General features: G+C 32.7%; 1 protein-coding gene across 1 annotated transcript; it reads left to right on the forward strand.

Annotated features, from left to right (window-relative positions):
* The first annotated feature begins 12443 nt into the window (after positions 1-12443).
* LOC127728295 (uncharacterized) lies at positions 12444-20079 on the forward strand. The gene is made up of 3 exons (XM_052235637.1): positions 12444-12797; positions 18102-18242; positions 19261-20079. The coding sequence occupies exons 1-3, from the start codon at positions 12590-12592 to the stop codon at positions 19695-19697; spliced, it is 786 nt and encodes a 261-aa protein (XP_052091597.1). The 5' UTR covers positions 12444-12589; the 3' UTR covers positions 19698-20079.
* Positions 20080-23457: the final 3378 nt, after the last annotated feature.

A 23457-nucleotide genomic window follows, 5' to 3' on the forward strand; every position in this document is an offset into this window, starting at 1 on the left:
TATAAGAAAACGTCATTTTTGGCCACAAATATACATATAGGGAAAATGCTTTTTTTTTTTAAATTATTTTTTTTTATTTTTCTATTGATGGCTATGTTCTTATATGTTCTTATATACGGAGAAAAACTAAAAACTAACATAATATCAAGGATTGTATAATAAATCCATGCATATATAGAAACAAATATGTCACCATCCTTGTCTTTTAGATACATTGCTTCAAAGTTGACTGATACGCTTTAATAGAACTTGGCAGAAAACGTGTGACGTTACTGAATACAGAATACCGTTATTTTTATTCAGAGGTATTGAACAAAATAAAATTGACGGGATCTGAATGATGTTTGTTATTTTATTTTCATTCCCCCTGTAGTTACTTTCCTATTAATTCAATATAACATTCTACTGATTTAATGAGTTTTCTCCTGAATACAAGAAGTTTAAAGAATAACAAATACGTACTAGGAGACTGAAATATGTTGCTGTTATAGTTAAAATCTGACTTATGTTGTGAACATATGATGTTATAATACTTGCTAAACTAAATATACTTTGCTAAAACTACAAATTAGCATTAAAAATACTCTTCCATCCTGTATAAATCACTTACTATATGTCTTTGGTTTTGTGTGTCGTTAATTGGTCAGTTGCTGTTTACACACTTGTATACACACTTGTATATACTTGTTGTAAAAACTCCTTATAAGACTGCGAATACTCTCGAGCTTTTCCCGAAGCCTATGTGAGCAATATGCCCATACCCGAAAAAGGCACCTTTGCTTATCATCTGTGAGTAGTTATGTCCCCCCATTTTGTTAAAAGGTGCGATTTTTATCAGCTGCACCTGTACATCATCACCCAACTCGAAAATCAGAAACATACTCATCCCCGAAGACTAAAGTGCAAATTAATATTAATCTAAAATAAAAAAGATTATGAAAACTCGTTGGTTTTTTGTCCCCCATGCGACGCGTTGTGGGGGACATAGAAAAATCGGGCGTCCGTCCTTTTGTCCGTCCGGTATTGTTAGCTCTCTCACGTGTACAATTCTTGCCAGATTTGTATAATAACATTGAGAATGGAAACGGGGAATGCGTCAAAGAGACAACAACCCGACCAAAGAGCAATTCTTATATATTAGGTTTATATCAACATTGCGACTGACAAGTTTGAAAATCAGTGCCGAACAATTATTTTTAAAAGAGTTATGCCCCTTGGAAATATTAATTACATGAAAAATTGCTTTGTAAGCGCTCTCACGTGTACAACTCTTTGGTTTCATTCTTGTTATATTTTTTTATTCAGTTGGCTGAAATGTCCGGGAAAGAAACGTCCATTGGCGAAAATGTCCTTAGCAAAAAAAGTCGTGACCGAAACGTCCGTTCACCGAATTTAGAACCCTTAAGGTAGATGGGGTGTCTAAATTATAATCCATAGAATTTTTTAATAATTTGCCAAAATGTAGTTTATATCATGCTTTTTTTTAAAAAATAATGAAAAGAATGGGTCACGGGCCTTATTTTCATGCTACAGGTTGTGCAAAATTGACAGATTTTGTATAGATTATGCATGAAAAACCCAATTTTCTGCCATAAAATGAAAACTACACCATAGAATTTTGAGATAAAATATGAGAAGATAGCTCTAATAGTATGCTTTCAGATAAGAAAAAGAAAAAATGGGGTCACCGGACCCGTTTTCTTGCTACATAATAAAATAGGTAAATTCCTAACACATTCTATTGTAAATGTAACTTTATGTGAATTATCTGCCCTTACATTTGAGTTGCCTCCCCTTATGTTGCAAAGTTGGAAAATATAGAATCAAACAAAAGTATTCTGTTTTTTTGTAAAATACAATTATAAATATGATCAAATATGTCATTTTCTATATTGAAATGAAAATTCTTACACATGAATTACCTACTACTCTCAAAATTTGAGACCTTTTATTATAGATCTAGACCGATTGTTTTCTGGTATTTCAAAATCCAAGATGGAGGAAGACACCCTATCTACCTTAAAAGGGACTTATGACCAATGGTAGTTTTAAAAATCCACCTTGCGACCTGAGGGGTGGTACCCTTCTGTAGTCCCATCTATATTTTGCTTTTTTATGCCTGAACTTGTGTCGATTACCCAAACATGCCTTCATCATAATACGTAGTCCATTCTTAGTTTGACCGGAGATCACTGAATTGTTCATTTTCCGGAATAGGGTCGCTATGCTACCCATTCAGTATCTGGATTAGACTTCTTCCACTTTATCTGATTCGAGACTTTTACAAAATCATTAGCATACACTTGCAAAATATTAAATGAAGGCACACCAACTCATATATTATGTTCCTATGTTTTAAGTTTTTTTTTAAACTTCCCTTGGCTTGTAAGGGTATTTTTTTTTCAATTCGGGTACATTATGGGTGCGTTTCATAGGAATAAATGAGTTTTGGTGCCCCTTCAACAGGGGCAGATCAAAGAAGGGGTGTAAGAGGTGACCGCCCTTTCCCCTTTAGTTGAAAAAACATGAAAAATACGTCATATTTAAGTTAAAATTCTGCAAAAATACACAATTTTTCTGCCTCGTTACGCTCGGTGTAGATTTTTGAGACTAAACATCATATTTTCTCTAAAATCGAGCACAAATCAGTAAAAAATTTCAAATATTTTTTCATCTCGTTATGCTTGGGGTACAACTTTGGATTTACGCCCCCACTGTGAGACAATACCTTTTTCTGTCAACATGTTTTGGGCATATTTTTGCTGTTGTTAACTTGTTAACGGACCCCTATTCTCCCTATTAAATATTTTGCATGTGTATGCCAATGATTTTGTTAACTTGAAGTCTCGAATCAGATAGTGGAAGTAGATTGGATTTTGAAAGAAATTCGACGTTGTATGAAAGCAAAATTATTTAAGGAAGTCAAATTCAGAATATCTTTCATAAAACTGTGCCTATTCCATACCTGTTTTAGGTCTATCGGCTTTGTAGTGTGACGGGCTTGCACCCCTTAATTCTCTAGCCAGAATTTACAGAAACATTCCTCATGTCTCTGACTAATCTTGACATGGATGCCAGTGACGATCCCAGCAGCTCAACAGTTACCTCATTTAATTCTCCTCTCCCATTTTCCAGTTTAGTTGAGTCATCTCTAAACAGGATTTCAACTTCTTCGAAATTATTTGATAAAGCTGCCCGTCAATCCTTAGCAAAATCTGATTGAGTTCATTCTTTTTTTCGGCCAAATTTTTTTATTCTTTGAAAACAGGGAGGAGTTATTGAATAGAAAATAAACAAATCAAAACTCTTTAGTGATGAAGATTTTAATTTGTAACTCTGAAAGTTGATTTTTTAATATTAAATAATGAATTTCTAATATTAAAAAAACATTTATAAATATTAGAAAATGAATTTCGAATATAAGAAAATACTTTCGAATTTTTAATATTAGAAAATGTATTTCTGATATTAAAAAATGGATTTCTAATATTAATTACATGATTTTTTAATGTTAGAAATTCTTTTTTTTTTAATATTAAGAAACCCATTTTCTAATATTACAAATTCATTTTTTAATATTAAGAAATAGTTTTTTTCTTTTTTCATATTAGAAATTCATTTTTTAATATTAGAAAATGAATTCTTAATATTAAAAATACATGGCTCTTTTTGTCCACGTTGGCTTGCCATAGTTAATAAGTTAATAACCGTCTCTGTTTATAATCTTAGAAAATTCATTCCACAACTCTGTATTCTAATTTAATAAGTTCATTCAGAGAAACAAAATAGTTTTAATTACAATTTGTATGAAATATATTTATGAGATTATTAAAATCAACAGATTTATACCGAACCAATTTGAAATATGACTTACAAACGCATTATTTCAATTTACTTCTCATCAAAAGGTATTAATTACACACAATTTCAAATAATTTGTTGTGCCTCGGACCTTTTCCGTACATTAGAGACATATAATACATATATTGTTTATGCCTACATGTAAAAAAAAATATATGTATTCACACTGAAGATATATACTAAATTTAAATGTCCCTTTGGTATCTTTCGCCTCTCCTTTCCTATTTTTTTCTAGCTTAAGTTATTGGGACTTAATTTCCAGGGACCTTTTTGTTGTGACTTTTCATGTGACTTTTCGTTCCGCGACTTTTTTCCACGACATTTTTTCCTGTAACTTTTTTTCCTGCATTCGATTTTAATAGTTAATGTCATGTTTTACATTTTTTAATATAAAGATAAAAACAATAAGCGTACTAAAAGCTTGCTCAGGTGAGAGCCGAATATTTCAAGTAACATAAAGGAGCATATCATAAGTGACTATATAAGAGTACAGTCTTTAAGGTGAGTGGGGCACGCTGTTATGTTACAAGGGACAGCTTATTGACCTTAAGTTTCATGAACAATACTGATTTGGAGAGTATATCCAAGTATTTGTATTGTAAGAAATCCTTGGTATAACAGTTACTGTTCCAAACCATATGAGTATTTGAACCATACGTGTATGGTCATGACTCATGACTATATATATGCGTATACTCATTTGGTTATTAACGGGTCGGACCATATGAGTATCTAGACCATATAGGTATTTTTCAAATAAATTCTAACTTCCTTCGCAGGAACACACAGTTTCCGAATCAAAATCGGCACGAACTACTAAATAAAATCCGTTCTTTGACATATTGTCTGAATCGTAGTGTATCCTTTATCTTGCCTTCGCTAGCGTCAATTTAAAGAGTATCTATCATGTCAACCTGTTCTTTTGTTAGTGCTACCATTAGATTAGTTTTTTTTTAATTATTCTAAATTCAAATTACTTTCCCTTCACTTTATTTCATTAATCATCTATTAACAATAAATCAACATATGAAAACAAGAGTCAATATTTAATAAAAAAAAAAAACTCTTAATAATAAACGGTATGGTCCAAATACTAATATGGTCCGGAACATAACCATGGAAGTATTATATTAATAAACCGTAAATATTAATATACCATGGTATAACAGAACACACCAACAACCAACACCTGTCTCTTCTGATCGAATGGACGTACACAAAGCATGCAAGAACATAACATTGTCAACAATGAAGTACGTCATCAATTATCAAGGTATCTGCCATCAGAGACATATATAACTGTATGTCTCTGCTGCCATTATGGGTTAAAATGTAGATTAATGTGTCATAACATTTATTTTTTCCTTTCTTAAGGTTTTGCATGAAAGATTAATCATTTATACAAACAAATAAAAATTCAGCAATTAGAGGTACACATGCATTTAGTACCCAAAGGAATTTCCTGAAATTTGAAGATATAAAATCTTGTCATAACGAAGAATATAGCGTCATTCAAGAAATTGAGCATCAATGCTTTTCTATATTTTTATGACTGAAGAAATGTTATTACAGAAAATGAATTAACATACATTTATATATGAATACAAGGAGCTTGCTAATGAGACAACTATCCACCAGAGTTCAAATAACGTCAATGTAAGCAATTTTAGGTCACCGTACGGACTTCACAATTACGAAAACACATACCGTATAGTCAGCTACAAAAGGCCCTGACATGGCAAGATGTGAAACAATTCAAACGAAGAAACTTACAGCCAAATTTATAACAAAACAGTCGACCTGATATATATTGACATTCATATTTTTCGAAAGAACAAATATTAAATTGATAGCAAAGATTTCGGTTTGAACAAAGATTTATATTACTATATAAATCCTTGGTTTTAATCAGATTATTTTGTTCTGTCTTAGTGGTGTATAATAAACTCATCATAGATACAATTGTATAATCATCGAAACTGACTGTTACAACTTATAGCTACCAAATATACAATGAAAACACTATGTTGGTAATTTTTGTCTGCTGTGTCCTAAGCCATTTAAAAACAAATAGCATTTGACATTGAACACGGAATTTCTACTCAGTTATAGTGCATTTTCTCTCTATCGTTCTCCCTCATTGTAATATATTGAGGGACTCGAATGAATTTTTACTGTTTCCAATATATTTATCAAACTCTTAAAGCACCCAATTTCAAAATCTTGATTTCTAATTGGTTTTTATTTATGTATTTTCTTATTTACTATTAATTAGTGGTGACAGCAACGCTTATTTGTAGAGAAAGGCAAGCAGTCAACTCAAAAAAAATGTAAATTTTAAAAATTGCAAATGTTTAGGTTGAGAATTATAAGGATTAAACACACTTTTCTAGAGTTTATCAATGAATTATAATTCATGCAAGTCATAGATTTCTTGGAAATGTTTAGTTTATCTTACAGAGGGTAAAACAGAACAGCCAAATATGTCCACGTCATGAACATGCATGAACTAATTGTCACTGGACGTTAAACAATTAAGCAAGCCAATCTATACAGAGGTAAACATTCAGTCAAGCAAAAGCAGACTTAAATCCCTTCTTATTTAAAAAGTTGTGAAAAAATTAATTTAATTAAATTCCGATCTATCGAAACGCGTGTGCATATGAGCATAACGAAATCAGAGATCAATAATTCAATTAGATTGTGCAAAAGATAAACAGAGGATATTGAAAAAGATTTGTCATCATGGTCATGTGACAAAAAAAAACCATTAAGATATGGCATAACACAGCAACTGACGAGGTAATGGACTTTGAATAGACCCATTCACTATTTGTATTTTCTATCCAAAAATGTAGACCAATATTTTCATATATGTCAAATCCTTTCATTATTCCAATAAGATATTATTTTGTCTGTTTTTAGTACAAAATTTCAACCTTATTCATGATGTACACCTGAATACATAAGCTGTCACAGTCGGAACGACATTTCACAAAGAGCACCGCAGACGTATGTATTATATAATAGGGTGGGAATATATTAATTATAATAATATATATATATATATATGTTTGCATCTATTGAAAATGTAGTGCCGAATATCTTGTACAAAAAAAATCAATCAATTTTCTATCTTGAAAAATAATAAAATTCTAAAGTCTATGCTAAATCCACAAAAAGAGCGTAAGAAGACTTGTATTTAAACTTACAAAACTAGCAAGAATCATAGTCGAATTATGAAAAAAAATATATTTCATAAACAAGTGACAATAGATCAAAAACCAAACTCTTCTAAGTAGCAATTTATGCAAGTATTATTGTGTAAAATTTTGTTTTAAAGTCAACTTGCGTTTTCATATTTACTATCTTTGGTATACTTTTAAAATTTATAGATTTATCAACTTATTTGATTAGTGTTTAGAAAGTTGTTAGAATATTTATAATATCTTGAGAGTAATCATTTAATATCTGCAATAACTTTTTATCTAAAATATATATATGTCATACACATTTCAAGATTGCACAAGGAGCGGCCACCGGTGGATGATCTACTAATAATAAATCCTGGATTTTTCAGATCATATTTGAAACGGATTATTTTGCCTTCGAGGAAGTTTGATATTAAGCATGGTCTAGCTGATTTATTTACTCCCTTTTCTCTACGGTTCTATCATTTTTTCTTATTCTTCCCATGCTTGCTCCCTTTAGGCTTGTCATGCGGTGTGTGTGCTGGCCCATTGTTCATGGTAATGGATGGCTGCTTAACATCCAGCGGCAAATTAATATGCATATTCAGGACGAGAACATGTAAATGTAATATGAATATAAACCCTGCTTTGTACTAGACCGACACGCTGAGCCGGATTTTAAACGAGCTAGTTTACAAAGTAACAGTCCGCAGGAAGACATGTCACCTTACCCAGACACATTATTCTGACTCCGAGCCGACCAGTCTTTGCTCTTACTCCTAAATGCCGCGTGCTAAGCGGAGAAGCAGCACATACCTATTTTAAAGTCTTTGGTTCGAACCCACGACCTCCTGCAATCGAGGTGAACAGGCTACCACGAGACCACAGAGGCGGTTAAAACCCATTGTTGAAGACCTCGGTTTGATTTGGTGTTAATTTTGGTTAACTTAATTGTGTTGTACAAATACAGATACAGATATTTCACAACACCCACAAGGAGCAGATAAGTTATAATGATGAATCACACATAACTAAAAACTAGTAATTATAGCATATCAATTAAAGAAATTACAATAAGCTGTTTTCATTTTACTTTATTGAATTATTAATAGTTCTAATAATGATATCCCCACACGCTCAAAAGAAGCAAAAGTAAAAAGTAAAAAATAACCGAAATACACCTTAAAATTAAAACATTTTATTGATCTCCAGTGCACATGTATATTTCCAATCAAGCGTTGCTGGTGTTATTTTTTTAATCTTGTTAAAAAGTTCACTGTTATCAAATAATTAAGCTACCCTTTTGAATAACATATAGGCACAATTTTTATCATCATTACACGATGATCCATATATATGTATTTTCTGAACTAATTATGTTATACATGTAATACAAACTGTTTGAAATATCCATAAAAATAATTAAATATCTCTTAAAACTTTAATTCATATCTCTCAAGAAAAGTAAAAACAAAGTTGCCTTTTTCACATTTGTGTTTTACAGACTGACAGGCGCTGTCGAGTGGATTATAAATGATACAGATCACTTTTGTGTTTTACAGACTGACAGGCACTGTCGAGTGGATTATAAATGATACAGATCACATTTGTGTTTTACAGACTGACAGGCACTGTCGAGTGGATTATAAATGATACAGATCACATTTGTGTTTTACAGACTGACAGGCGCTGTCGAGTGGATTATAAATGATACAGATCACATTTGTGTTTTACAGACTGACAGGCACTGTCGAGTGGATTATAAATGATACAGATCACATTTGTGTTTTACAGACTGACAGGCACTGTCGAGTGGATTATAAATGATACAGATCACATTTGTGTTTTACAGACTGACAGGCACTGTCGAGTGGATTATAAATGATACAGATCACATTTGTGTTTTACAGACTGACAGGCGCTGTCGAGTGGATTATAAATGATACAGATCACATTTGTGTTTTACAGACTGACAGGCACTGTCGAGTGGATTATAAATGATACAGATCACATTTGTGTTTTACAGACTGACAGGCACTTTCGAGTGGATTATAAATGATACAGATCACATTTGTGTTTTACAGACTGACAGGCACTGTCGAGTGGATTATAAATGATACAGATCACATTTGTGTTTTACAGACTGACAGGCGCTGTCGAGTGGATTATAAATGATACAGATCACATTTGTGTTTTACAGACTGACAGGCACTGTCGAGTGGATTATAAATGATACAGATCACATTTGTGTTTTACAGACTGACAGGCACTGTCGGGTGGATTATAAATGATACAGATCACATTTGTGTTTTACAGACTGACAGGCACTGTCGAGTGGATTATAAATGATACAGATCACATTTGTGTTTTACAGACTGACAGGCGCTGTCGAGTGGATTATAAATGATACAGATCACATTTGTGTTTTACAGACTGACAGGCGCTGTCGAGTGGATTATAAATGATACAGATCACATTTGTGTTTTACAGACTGACAGGCGCTGTCGAGTGGATTATAAATGATACAGATCACATTTGTGTTTTACAGACTGACAGGCGCTGTCGAGTGGATTATAAATAATACAGATCACATTTGTGTTTTACAGACTGACAGGCGCTGTCGAGTGGATTATAAACGATACAGATCACATTTGTGTTTTACAGACTGACATGCGCTGTCGAGTGGATTATAAACGATACAGATCACATTTGTGTTTTACAGACTGACATGCGCTGTCGAGTGGATTATAAATGATACAGATCACATTTGTGTTTTACAGACTGACAGGCGCTGTCGAGTGGATTATAAATGATACAGATCACATTTGTGTTTTACAGACTGACATGCGCTGTCGAGTGGATTATAAATAATACAGATCACATTTGTGTTTTACAGACTGACAGGCGCTGTCGAGTGGATTATAAATGATACAGATCACATTTGTGTTTTACAGACTGACATGCGCTGTCGAGTGGATTATAAATGATACAGATCACATTTGTGTTTTACAGACTGACATGCGCTGTCGAGTGGATTATAAATAATACAGATCATGGTTTAGCGCTAAAATAGTTTTACAACGTCACGAATAAATATTCTGCCTGTTCTAAGACCGGACTCACGTCAGTGTCTTTTTGTGTGTTTTTTTTTCCTTCTATATTGAGAATCTGATGCTTGCTTCAGATATAAGGACATTTCTTTCAATTCATTTGCATCTGATCGTGAATAGGCTAGCAACAATTTGATTGAGGACTGATGCGGGAAATGATTGTATATCCCTGATTTTCTTTATGGCATCTTTTTAGTTTTCTTCGTTGGTATCATCGAGTATTATGTACAATGCAATTGGTTTTGTCCTGGTACTTCTGTTTTCCTTTGACAATTTCTTTGTTTTTCTATTTTTTTTAATACCCTCCATTGCAGTAGCGTAGTTTTCATTAAGGCAATGAGGTAACTGATTCACCAAAGTTTTGACCAAGAAAAGAAATAGAGAAGGATGAAGAGTGATAGAGTATACGTCTTTTCAATAGTATAAAGTGAGATGGTTCGGATGCCCTTAACATTAACTAAAAGAAGTAAAAAAATATGTCCATCTTTTTTCATAAATACTACCAACTTGGATAGAAATATCTTGTTTGTAGGAACGTACAATTTGTATTTTGTAAAAAATCCTTGTTTCAGACAAGAGATTAGAATTGTGAACTGACGTCATGCTTTTTTGTTTTGTTTTACTGACAACATATTTGTTATTTTGGTGGACCTGTTTTTCAACAGACAGTCGGCCTTCCTATGAGAACCAACTTTGATCCACTTCTCACCGACATGTTCCTTTATTCATATTTGAGGCAGTTATAATCTATTCACGCATCGTGGTACCGTTTAAAATACAAGCGAGCATGGCTAATCTTAACTTTAATATCACCGAATCTGTATATTCAAACGTATTTGTCGAATGCGCATTGGAAAATATCATTATATCATAATAAAAATTCAACAAATTGATTTTTTTTAAAACAAGTAGACAAGAACATTGCGCTTATGTGTGGCAAATCAAATGCGTCCTGAAAAAAAAGGAGAGCGAAAACAGTAGAGTCCTTAAAATTTAAAGATGGATAATGTCTGAAAACTCTTTGTCAATTTACAATTTTTTAAACACCCAAATACCTGCTATATAATATTTCATGATTATGAATATCTAGAAAATACTTGCATATCCTGCATAAAATAAGAGATGAATGGGGTATATAGAAATGTTATCATCTCTAGACATGAGGATGTACAGGATGTATAAATATGCAGCCACGTCCAGTCAGAATAAAGACGTTAAATCAAGTATTTCGTGTATAGTGAGAGTACCACGCTCTCTTCGCGTTTAGAATCGTCACAACAACTCTTTGAGTGGTTCATAAATGACACTGCTGGAAGGAAAAATTTCTGCCTTTGTCTAAACTGCCATTCTTTTCAAGTTGCAGTTAAAAGCACAGGCACTTGACATTTTTACCTATATATATCATATTGATATATTAAAGTATATAAGTAAAACAAAAATGAATATACATGAAATATTTGTCACTGCACGTTAAACTACCATGTTGAACCGCAATGAGGCCTCGACTCCCACACCAAAAAATTGTTTGCCTCACTAGAAATAAGTGTCAAGCTACGACACTGCATTGTCCCCGAAATTAAGATCATATAGTAACTGCCTTGGAGATTGTTTTGAGATTTGGATGCTTGTTCATTGTTGAAAGCCTTATTTATATAGTACCTGTCAATTCTTGAAAAAGAACACATATAAAATATATACTACTGTATACGTAGTAATGTATAGTACAATGTACAAGTTATTACTAAAGACAAGACCTTGTGATGGTTGTCACTAGATGTCTATTTGTTAACCTGTTTTGTTGGGTTTCTGTCTATTTCACATGATAAATGTCTATACTATATCCACCTGCCCTTCATATTAGACTCGAAAGGGTGAGGCATTTGATCTATTTGTAGGGTTGCAGCTAGAGTACCATCATTATATTATAATTGGATGAGATAAATTGGTCACGAGGTTTAACGAGTATCAACTAGATATAGATTCAATATCTGGTAAGGTATGAGAACCTACAACGCCATTAGTATATAACCCTGTCTAATATTTGATAACAAATTTACCCCCTTATCATATACAATATGTAGCATGAAAGACCTATTCCAGAGGCTCATATTAACCACACATGGCCATTATTCATTTCATGAATATTCACACTTAGTCTAGATTACACATTATACACACAGATAACAACCAACATCAGTTAACATATTTTCACACACTTAAAATCAAATTGATTCAATGCAATATTCATTTTTAACCTGAAAAGAAATTTATAGATTTGTGCGTGTATACAATAATGCATGCGCAGTTCAATTAAAAGTTCCAGGTAATATATATGAGGTTGACCCAGGATGTTGCCGGAATATCTCTCTCTTATTTGATGCATTTATCGTTTAACACTTATAAAATATTATTAACAACGATAACAAAATGTCGTCAGCAGTACCAATTGGAACGTTTCTTTTGGTAGCATTCTTTATAATGGAGGTTGTTGGACTTGCAACTGAGTACTGGATGGTAGTTGCTCATTCATCAGGACTACTACAATCTCATGCTGGACTCATTAAGATTTGCTACGAAATTGCATCTCAAGAAGCCTGTTTTTATTATATTCAATATGCAGAGGATTTCTTAAATGGTAAGAATTTCTTAACTGTGCATGTGTATTTTAAAAGAGTACTTGTTTTAACACTTCATTATTTATATAACTAACAAATCAAGTAAAAGAACAAACGAATTAAGAGTTAAAATGTTGTCTGCATGAAGATACACTGGCTTTTATCAAAGATGAAAGACATAGTTGTACATGTTGTATTCAATTAGTATTATCATAGATGTATGTTACAAGTAAATACTAAATCATTTTAGTTTTGTCTCCCTGGTAATAACAAAACTACAATCCATATAGTTACACTTTCTATCATTTATTTTATTCAACATTTTCTTGATCCTTAGTTTCTGATTATCATCCCAGATTAAATTACAATTTATTACTAATGACTTTACAGAAGAACTGGTTGGTCTTCTGCATAGCATAAACAAACAAAAAACATCCAACTTCTACAAAAAATTATAACACTTTAATTTAGAGCCTTTGCTTATCATAATTTAAAACTCGGAAGTAAATCTATATTCTTTTCTTAGTTCAAGTAGATACAGATACGGATAAGTTGTAATATACAATTAAAAAGCAAATACGCATGTGTATAATCGAAAACTAATGTCATCTGTCTTCGAAAGGTTAAAACAGAGTTTAAATGTCTGTCTTTCGCCTCTTACAATCGCTTCTTTATTTAGACCAAAGTACTTTTCATTTTTGCTTTACCTGGAGGATGTTAATAACATAATTTTCTGAAAACGATGGTACGGATGTAAACATACTTTGAATATCCTGAAAACTGTTCAGGTTTTGCTAGTGATACCAAATCGATACAGCGTCGTTTTGAGCACTTTACAATAATCACTTGCTTTTCGGTTCATTCAACAAGACAAAAATTAGATATGATTTTCATTCAAATTAGATCTAGGAAGAGGGGGTAATGACTAGTATTTATTCAATTTTCTTTTGATTTCACAGTGAGTTATATGCATATTTAAAATCCGTTTAGTTGTTGAAATTTTACATACATAGATTCATCTTATTTACATAATCGGACACAGCAAAACTACAATAAAGATAGATTTTGTTTCATATCAAAATTTTGATATCTAAACTATTTTTATTTCTGTTTTCTTTTTTTTTCTTGTCTTTTTTTACACTTAAAATATTGTTTCTTTTATTTGAAGTCCAATTTTCGTCTTTTTAAATTTTGATTTCAATTTTTTTTCAAACTTAACAGTTTGAATTTTTACAAGTCAAACTTTCTACTTTCCAAATCAACTTTTTAAAGATTTTACATTGAAACTTTAAAAAAATCGAAACTTTACTTTTAGAAAGTCGAAATTTGACTTTTTAAAGTAATTCAATGTTGACCATCGCCAATGTTGTCTCGAACACCATCATGTACGGCAAAAAGAAGAGACGATGTAAGCTATATAAAGGAATGATTTACAAATTTTGACGATTGATATAACGGAAAATTGTCCATTTTCAGCGTAAAAATATAATACGCGATAAGCTTTTGTAGCGGCTACTTCAGACTGAAATATGTTTTTCTTATATTGAATGCATATGTGCTTATTCAATATTTAAGCTGCTTTATACAGTTAACTGTTTTATGAATTTTGTTTGTTTGTTTGTTTTTCTTTAATCAATTTGTATTAATGATTTTTGAAGGCATCGGGGAAGACCACCATGTTATTGTTAAATTTTTTACCTTCGTTAAAAACAAATCTTGTTTATCTAAGTTATTTATGTACTAGGCAAAATAAAAACAACCCCAAAGCTTTGACGATACCATCTTAATTCAGATGCCGCATGGTTATCGCTTGATACAAACTGTATCAACGCATGCAAATGTTCGTGTTCATTTCAAAAGTTTTTTTCCTGAAGGATGTGAGGTAAAGGGTATTTGGCCCTGAAGGATGTGACGGAAAATTACTAGTATAGTCTTTGGCCCAGAGGGTGTGAGTTAATGGGTCTTTGGCCCTGAAGGTTGTGAGGAAAAGGGTCTTTGGCCCTAAAGGTTGTGAAGAAAAGGGTCTTTTGTATGGAAGGGTGTGAGTTAAAGGGTCTTTTGTCCTTGAAGGTGTAGGGTAAAGGGTCTTTGGCTCTGAAGGGTATAAGGTAAAGGGTCTTTGGTCCTGAAGGATGTGAGTTAACAGGTCTTTGACCCTAGAGGGTGTGAGGTAAGGGGTCTTTGGTCCTGAAGGTGTAAGGTAAAGGGTCTTTGGTCCTGAAGAGTGTGAGGTAAAGGGTCTTTGGTCCTAAAGAGTGTGAGGTAAAGGGTCTTTGGTCCTGAAGGGTATGAGGTAAAGGGTGGACTTTGTTGCAGATCTACTTTAAAGCCAAGCCATGAATAACTGAGTTCATATCAGAGACATACATTGATAATATGACATGCAGATTAAGTGAGTAGTACCAATTCCAATTTAAATTGTCGCCGATCCTTAATTTAAACCCTAAAGTTATTCTTAACCCATGTTCAATGATACTGAACGTTGACCATTGAACCTTGAAAATGATATCAATGTCAGATGAACTCAGGCGGAAACCCAGTTGAAATAGAACAAAAGAATCGAAGCTCTTTGTTAGAGAAGGCGATAAATGCTTACTGTAATGTTTACTATAGTAACAAAATTTTTAAAAGTTAATAGAAACAAATAAAATGACAGTTTTCGGCTAAATTACGAAGTATTTTATCATAAAAACACAATTTGCATAAGTTTTCAATTTATCTATTACATAATTAAGCAGAACAATTAGATATCAAGTCGACGACATGGGTGTCTATTCAGTTGGATCTAAAAAAAATGCATAACCTCCGATTTTCTTTTTTTTTTTTACCACGGACGGAGAACATATCAATCTATTTGTTCCTTAATTTTCGTTTCTGCCCTTCCATTATGTAACTCAAGAAAAAATTCAAAAAAATGGGTAACAATTGCACCGAAAAGATAAAATCGAGTGCACCTTTTTATGTTAGGGCGTGTTTGAGTTAAATATTTTGTCTTGAAAACGTATAAAGCAAGAGTATTTGATACATCATCTCGCTTCAGATTCTATTATTTTTATATATCAAGGCTGCAGGTTGACTTTATAACATCGAAAGTTCACAGTACTAAAAAATTAGATATATGGGTCAAGTGAAATACCTTTCTAATGAATCACAAAAACAGAGTAGGTGTGTTCGAATAGCAAATTTTTACTAAAAGTACTTGACGACTGACTTTTAAGTTGGATCTTAAAAATGCATATCTTCGAAAAAACTTCATTTTTTGTGTGTGATAATTAGGGTTTATAGTCTTCAACCACTGAAAATTTTTAGTCTGCCCTTTCCACGAAATATTTAGAATTTTTTTAAATGTTTATGAATTTCCGATAATTCCACCTGACAACCGATCCGACAATAGTTTTTAGTTGACTGAATGCAGACAAGTACATTAACTGATGCTCATTAGCTAGTAGATACATTGTACATTTGTCTTTTAAAATACACCTGGCATATAAGGATCGTAATGGTGCTATGTGGATAAATTTATCGGTTTTCAAGAGCTAAATTGGAAGCGCGTCATCCCTACAATGGCTTCCATTTTTGGCGTAATGGGGAGATAATTTTGACGAAGTAGAATCCTGACTGAACTCGGTCAGACGATCATGTACACTATTCAATAATTCAATAGTATAGTACACCAAATCTAGCTTACCTATTGTTTTTAGTATGTGTGAGAACTGCATCTAGCAGTTCTGCCAACTTTTGATAATGCAAATGCGTGAGATTTGGTCAAAATCGTAAAGATCAAAGAGAAAAAAACAATAGATCAAAGGAAAATGCCGCCAAATAAGCATGGAAATGCGTGAGTCTCACGCTAAAAGCAAAGCGTGAGACTTGGCAGCCCTGATCTAGCCTATATATATAGTTGTTTCAAAATTAATTATAATTAAATAACAGTATCCAATATATTGTAATGCCGGCCTCCCCCCATTTTATTGTAAATCTATGTCTGTATAGTTTCTTGAAATTATTGAGGATAAACGATAGATATTAGTGAGATGTCTAATGTTGCAAGTAATGTCAGACTTGTAATTTGTTTTTTTGGCTGTTGTTTCAAGGATATGACATATTTGTGTATGTTAGGAGGTTTTATTTCACGTACTGATTCCATATTTTCGCGGTAATTACCTTGTAAGACTATAAACTCAAATAAAACTCTTCTAATTATCTACTAATAAATTTAAAGTCAAAACCCATCTTTATTGATGAAGATCAATCCATGTTTACAAACATTATCAACATTACGGGAATTTCCCTTTATATGTGAGCCATGGTTGCCGATTGGTAAACAATATGTAACAAGCTCTGTCATTGGTCAGTCGGGAGTATAAAAGCAAAAGCAACAACAGAACGAGGGGAGTGTTGGTTTGACAAAGAATGGGAAGTGACAAACTTTAATAGAAGCTGGAATATGTCTGAGAAATACAGACAGGCGTTGAAAGTTAACTTTGTTTTAATTTAAGATTGCCGGTGACGGTGCTAAATACGGTTTTGGGTGACGGTGACGGTGCTAAATACGGTTGTCGGTACCGGTGACGGTGACTGTGCCGGTGACGGTGACTGTGCCGGTGACTGTGCCGGTGACGGTGACTGTGCCGGTGACGGTGCTATTGAAGTGATATTGAAGGTGCACATTAAGTGTTCTGTTGGCGGTTCCGACATGATTAATATGTCATTTAATTTGTTATACTAAGTTGTTGTCTTCTATAATGTAGTAGGGTGTAATATCCTTAAATTGAGATTATAGAAAGATACTAAATAAGTGACAACCTTGTTTCTTGACTGTTGAATTATAGACTAGTTTTGTTTATATATGTAAGACCAACCATTACCGGGGACCTGGCCAGACCAGTGAGAGAGCCGGCAAGACCCATTCTCTCCGTCGAGGATTATTTTTGATATTAATAAAATATGAAACTTTATTTTATTCAGATATTTTATTTCACAACTGAGAATATATATATAAACACAAGTATACGATTTCCCTTTCTGTAACGTGTTTTGGTCCGACGGTAAACAGTGGACGTCGAACCTTGCACTTTATAGATCATTTTACTCTCTTTTTCTTTGTGACCCTGTGTTCTCTGGTGGCCGACTCTAGCACCAGTGAGGCAGCGTTTCAATATTTCAATATACCATAGTTTGATTCTAACATTTTTTTCTAATAAAAACGTATTCGGTTGAGAAGTAATTGAAACGGCACTCTTCTGTTACAAGTTGTATGCATCGTTTTTATAAATTAATAACCAAAACATTTTGATGAAATTTCTCATACTTATTTGTTTCAGTTCATTATTTTGGTATAGCTGGAAGTTCTCTTTTAGGATGTCTACTACTGTTTATAGCTTGTCTAATCGGGTTTTGTGGCTGTAGTAAACCGAACCCCAAACCAACAGTACAGAATATAGCTGGTGTCGGTCTCTTCGGAGGTAAGATGATTGATTTTTATTTTCTTAACGTTCAGTGGCAATATTTCGTGCATATAAAGATAAGTGCATATGCAGGACTTTTTATTGATTATTTCCGACTCGTCTCCGAGTCCCCTGAATATGCATGAAATACTTGCCACTGGTCGTTAAGCAGACACCAATGAATCGAGTTATTATGGTTCGTACGTATGATTTTATACAATTTTTTATACTTGAATGACTATAATACTGTTGTTTTGAAGATATTTGTTTAGCTGTTAACTGTTCTGTCGATTTAGATTTAACTTAAATTTTATGATCGGGTTCTCTATTTAGTATTTATCCTTACAAGCTGTATCCGTGGAAATTTGCATTGTCGGAAACTAACATAACAGTAGGATGTGCTTTTACATGATTTAGATATTATTATGTTGTCGTTTATTCATTATGACACGAACACATAGAAAAGAAAGGATATAGTGTATCAATGCCTGACACAGGATCACTACACTCACATGGTAAAACCAAATGCAAAGGAACAGTGCTTAATGTTCTTCATCTCAAAGTCACAGTGATGTGCATTATTAAAATATAACTAGTTCGGATCATATAAGTTAACGCCAAAAACTGATATGTGTGTCTTATTACCGGAAACAAAATGCGTTGAATGAACGTAGACCAGTATACCATGAACTTTTGTAAACAAGAGGTTTTTTCCAAAGATAATTTAAGGTCCTTTAAGTGATTAAGGTCATTAAATATGCAGCTTATGGTGATAAAATGAGGGTTATCTTGACCACCTTTGGTAATACATGACTACTTTACCAATTAAAGCATTGAAACACATGCGCAGAACAAACGCTCTCTCGTCCTGTCTTGACATTGTGACTACTGTATGTTCCTTTATTATGCTATTATCATCTTACCTGTATGGTGATTCGAACAAAAAATAATGGCATTGATAATGTCATTTGAAAATATTATCTGATTGCATACTACTTTATATTTTAACTTTATTATACGTGTATTTTATTTGCAGGTTTCTTTTGTGGTGCGGGTGCTTTATGGTATTATTTGTACTTCTTCAAAGGAACATTTGGTGATATGGCTACCATACTTTCAGTATTCGGTGTAGACGTGGCACCCGGGTGGTCATTTTATTTATGTGTAGCGGCCGGTGGCGGAGCATTGATAGTATCATTTGTTCTCATAATAATAGGATGTAGTATGCCAGTACATCAAGGGACAGTAGTATCAAATCATCAGCCCCAGACCGTTATAGCAATGACAGGAGGACCTATGCCAGTAGTTCAACATCAGCAGTATCCCCCAACAGTTGTTGCTATGCAAAATTCGGCTTATAATGATCCATTTGGACCACAACAACCTTATGGACATCAACCATCTTATGGACATCAACCTCAACCATCTTATGGGAATCAACATGGATATGACCCTCAACCTGAAAAATCATGATTGTATCAACATTGCATTACGCAAAATGCACTCTTGTCTATTTAATGTACTATGTACTATAGATAGCCATGATATATTTTATGCCACCTAGAAACAATAATTTATGACATAACAAATGCATACCTACACATATCTTTCTTTGTAGAGCAATAGTAAAACTTAAATGCAAATGAACGGTGACGAAATGTAAATATAGCGGTTGTTGATTATTTCTTGGTCATTAACAGGGGAAGTGTTAGAGATACGTGTTCATGTACACTTATCTACTTCCTGTTTGCCGCATACATGTACTTGATAGCTTTTCGATATTTGGTGCTACACTTCATATTTGTAAGTGTAATAGCACTTTCTAGGGCTAATAAAACACAATACTTTCTTCTGAGGTGGATTCGTTTTATTTCTTGACAAAATCAGGATAATAACAATAATTAAATAAATACCCTACAAAACAAATACAATAGTAAGATTCTGACCGTTTATCGAATAAATAATCTGGTACATAGGTTTCTATCCATGTAATGTGATAAGCAAATGTTTTACTTATAGAAATAGAAATAAATCTGTTCTGCATGTATTTACAACAATATGCTTATATTGTTGAGTGTATCTGACAAAGTTTAGTCCATATGCACTTACATGTAACGACTCATATTATATAAACAAGTCTAATATACGAAAGATGACACTGAAATGCGGTTAACGCAAACTTTAGCATAAGCAAATTAACAAAACTAAAAGCAAAAGCTGCATGCTGTATAAATGCCGTAAGCATAAAGTAGCAACAAACAAAAATACGAACATTACAAAAATAACACTTAGCTTACCTCGCATGAGGTGCAAAGGCCTCCTGAATAATCTAAATGGAATTTAATCACATCTTCCCAGGATTACTTAAAATATACCTGTATAACAAATAAACAAATTGTAATCCATGTTTTACTGTAATAATCCACCTGTTTACGATATGTACTCTTAGTTAAAATAATCAATCAATACCACATAACTTTTATTACGTTTATATCTTTACCTTTAACAGTATTTAAAGCATTCGTACCGGAACACTCGAATTCTCATACAGTGTGTATTAAATTAATCCTTTACCAAATTAGTTAAAACTGGGACTATTATACTAGTATAATAGTCCCAGGTTAAAAGTACTTTATTTATGAAAATATGAAAATAACGTCTCTTAAACCATTTAATCAAACAGATAATACTTTATTGTACTTTATCTATTTTATATCATTTTAAAGCATTCATCCCGCATTAAACATTTACGCATCAAGCTTTTCATTCTAAACATTCGTTCTAGGTAAAATAATAAATATCTGGACTATTAACATATAATTAGTAATAGAGAAAGATAACTGACCTGTATATAGAATATAGAAAACTAAGAAAGAATATATATATCAAAATATCAAAACACATATGTCTATGTCCACCATTATATCAAAAGTGATGACCAGTATATAGAACAAAAGAAATATAGCGCCAAAACATAATGACCAATAGAAATAAAGAAAGTGTGAGGTCCAATGGACCATGAAAAGAAAGCCTTTGAAGTAAAATACAGTGAAACCAAAGTTACCCAAACCAGTAGAAAACTCGTCTGTCAATAAGTCCAAATGTCAAATAAGCAAATAAAATGAACTATGAAAATAAAAATACTCATCAATTAATTACAATCTGTAATTAATATACTCATACCTTTTAATTAATCAATATAAGTCATATAATATACAAAATATAATACCATAAACTAAATATAAAAATATACACAATTACTGTAAAACCTATAAAATACAGTCTACCACATTAGTTTCAAAGCGCGACACATTTTTAGATCAGACATTTATCCTTGTTTGCCGGATACATGTATATATGTTATATAGGTTGATTTGGACGTAAACGAAAGTTCTAAGTTCACACCCATCTAGGATTTGAAATATTGTGCATACCTTTTTTTTTCGATTATGCTAATCACTTTTTAATGAAAATCATATTTCAATTTCAAAATAATTCAAATTTTTGTCTTTATATATGAAAACCAGACGATGTAAAAAGTACTGATATATCATTCTTTAACTATTTGATATAACACATGGTGCAAGACTAATCTTTGCATATGAATCGTAACATATATGTTCAATACACATCTGAAATATAAGTTTAAAAACAAATTCACAAACAGAAAATTATTTTATTCAACTATCAAGTAGCTTCCATACAAACATCATGACCTAAGCCTTCTTGGCTATTTTGAATTTCCTAGGATGTACAGCCACTGATATTAGAATGTAAGAACGAGTGATTTTAGTATTCTCAACTTGCTTTAAGTAACTGAACTCTTTTTAGGGAAATATATGTCTAAATTCTATTTAAGCTTATACCTGACTACATATATGTTTGTCGTTGGCATTGCTATATTGTAGAGTTAAGTGTTTTAATGTACTTACACATGAAACCTAATGTGCTTACCTACATGAAACCTAATGTACTTACCGACATGAAACCTAATGTACTTACCTACATGAAACCTAATGTACTTACCTACATGAAACTTAATGTACTTACCTACATGAAACTTTATGTGCACACCTTTAAGAAACTTTATGTACATACTTACATGAAACCTAATGTACACACTTTAATCAAACTTAATGTACATATATCCACTAAACTAGATGTACATGCCTACGTGAAACTCAATGTGCACACCTTTATGAAACATTATGTACTTGCCTACATGAAACTCCATGTGCACACCTTTATGAAATATTATATACATGCCTACATGAAACTCCATGTGCACACCTTTATGAAATATTATGTACATGCCTACATGGAACTCAATGTGCACACCTTTATGAAACATTATGTACATGCCTACATGGAACTCAATGTGCACACATGCCTACATGAAACTCAATGTGCACACCTTTATGAAACATGTACATACCTACATGAAACTCAATGTACCTTTATACATGAAACTTAATGTACATACTTAAATGAAACTTACTATAAGTTCCTACATGAAACTTAATGGACAGACCTCTACGGAACGTATTTCATTTCGCTGGTCAATATGAAAGGCGAAAAGACTAACCATTGAAAATACAATTGACCCCACCAAATGTTAATGTTGAGTCAGTTACTATGGTCTAAATCTATTTATTTTTTTCTTTCTTTCTTGATATCTTTTATATTCAAGAGTGTGTAATTAATGGCAGATCTTTATTCATTACTCATTCCCTCATAACGTGTCAGTAGTCAGTGCTTCGGTACTGACATATTTTCCTAAAATTCTCCGTTGATAAATTAAGAAATTATTTTAAAAACTAAGGTTCCAAGTTGATCTTAGATTATTTTGGGTATTCTCTTTATATTACTTGTGATCATTTAGCTGCCAACGTTTTTATGGACTTATACATTCCTGACTTTCAAATGTTTAGGTTTCAGCTTTCCTTATGAAAGTATATCCCAAAAAATTGATTTGGACGTATGAAATTTATGAACACTTGTTTTCATTGTCTAGAGAAGATAATTTAGAGGTATACGTATGGTACATGTATAATCACTTGTTGTCCCTTGGTTTGGTCTTTCCTTGATTCGGGAGATGCGTGCCTAGCTGGAGTCACTTTGTACATATTCATGTAAACAAAACGCGTGTTGAGCGTATCAAATTAAAAACATGGTATCTCCGATGAGATTTTACCCTGTCGACCCAACGGGTCTGGATTCTTTTGAAGTTCAT

This window comes from Mytilus californianus, unplaced genomic scaffold, assembly GCF_021869535.1.
Source record: "Mytilus californianus isolate M0D057914Y unplaced genomic scaffold, xbMytCali1.0.p SCAF_1, whole genome shotgun sequence".
Lineage (NCBI taxonomy): Eukaryota > Metazoa > Mollusca > Bivalvia > Mytilida > Mytilidae > Mytilus > Mytilus californianus.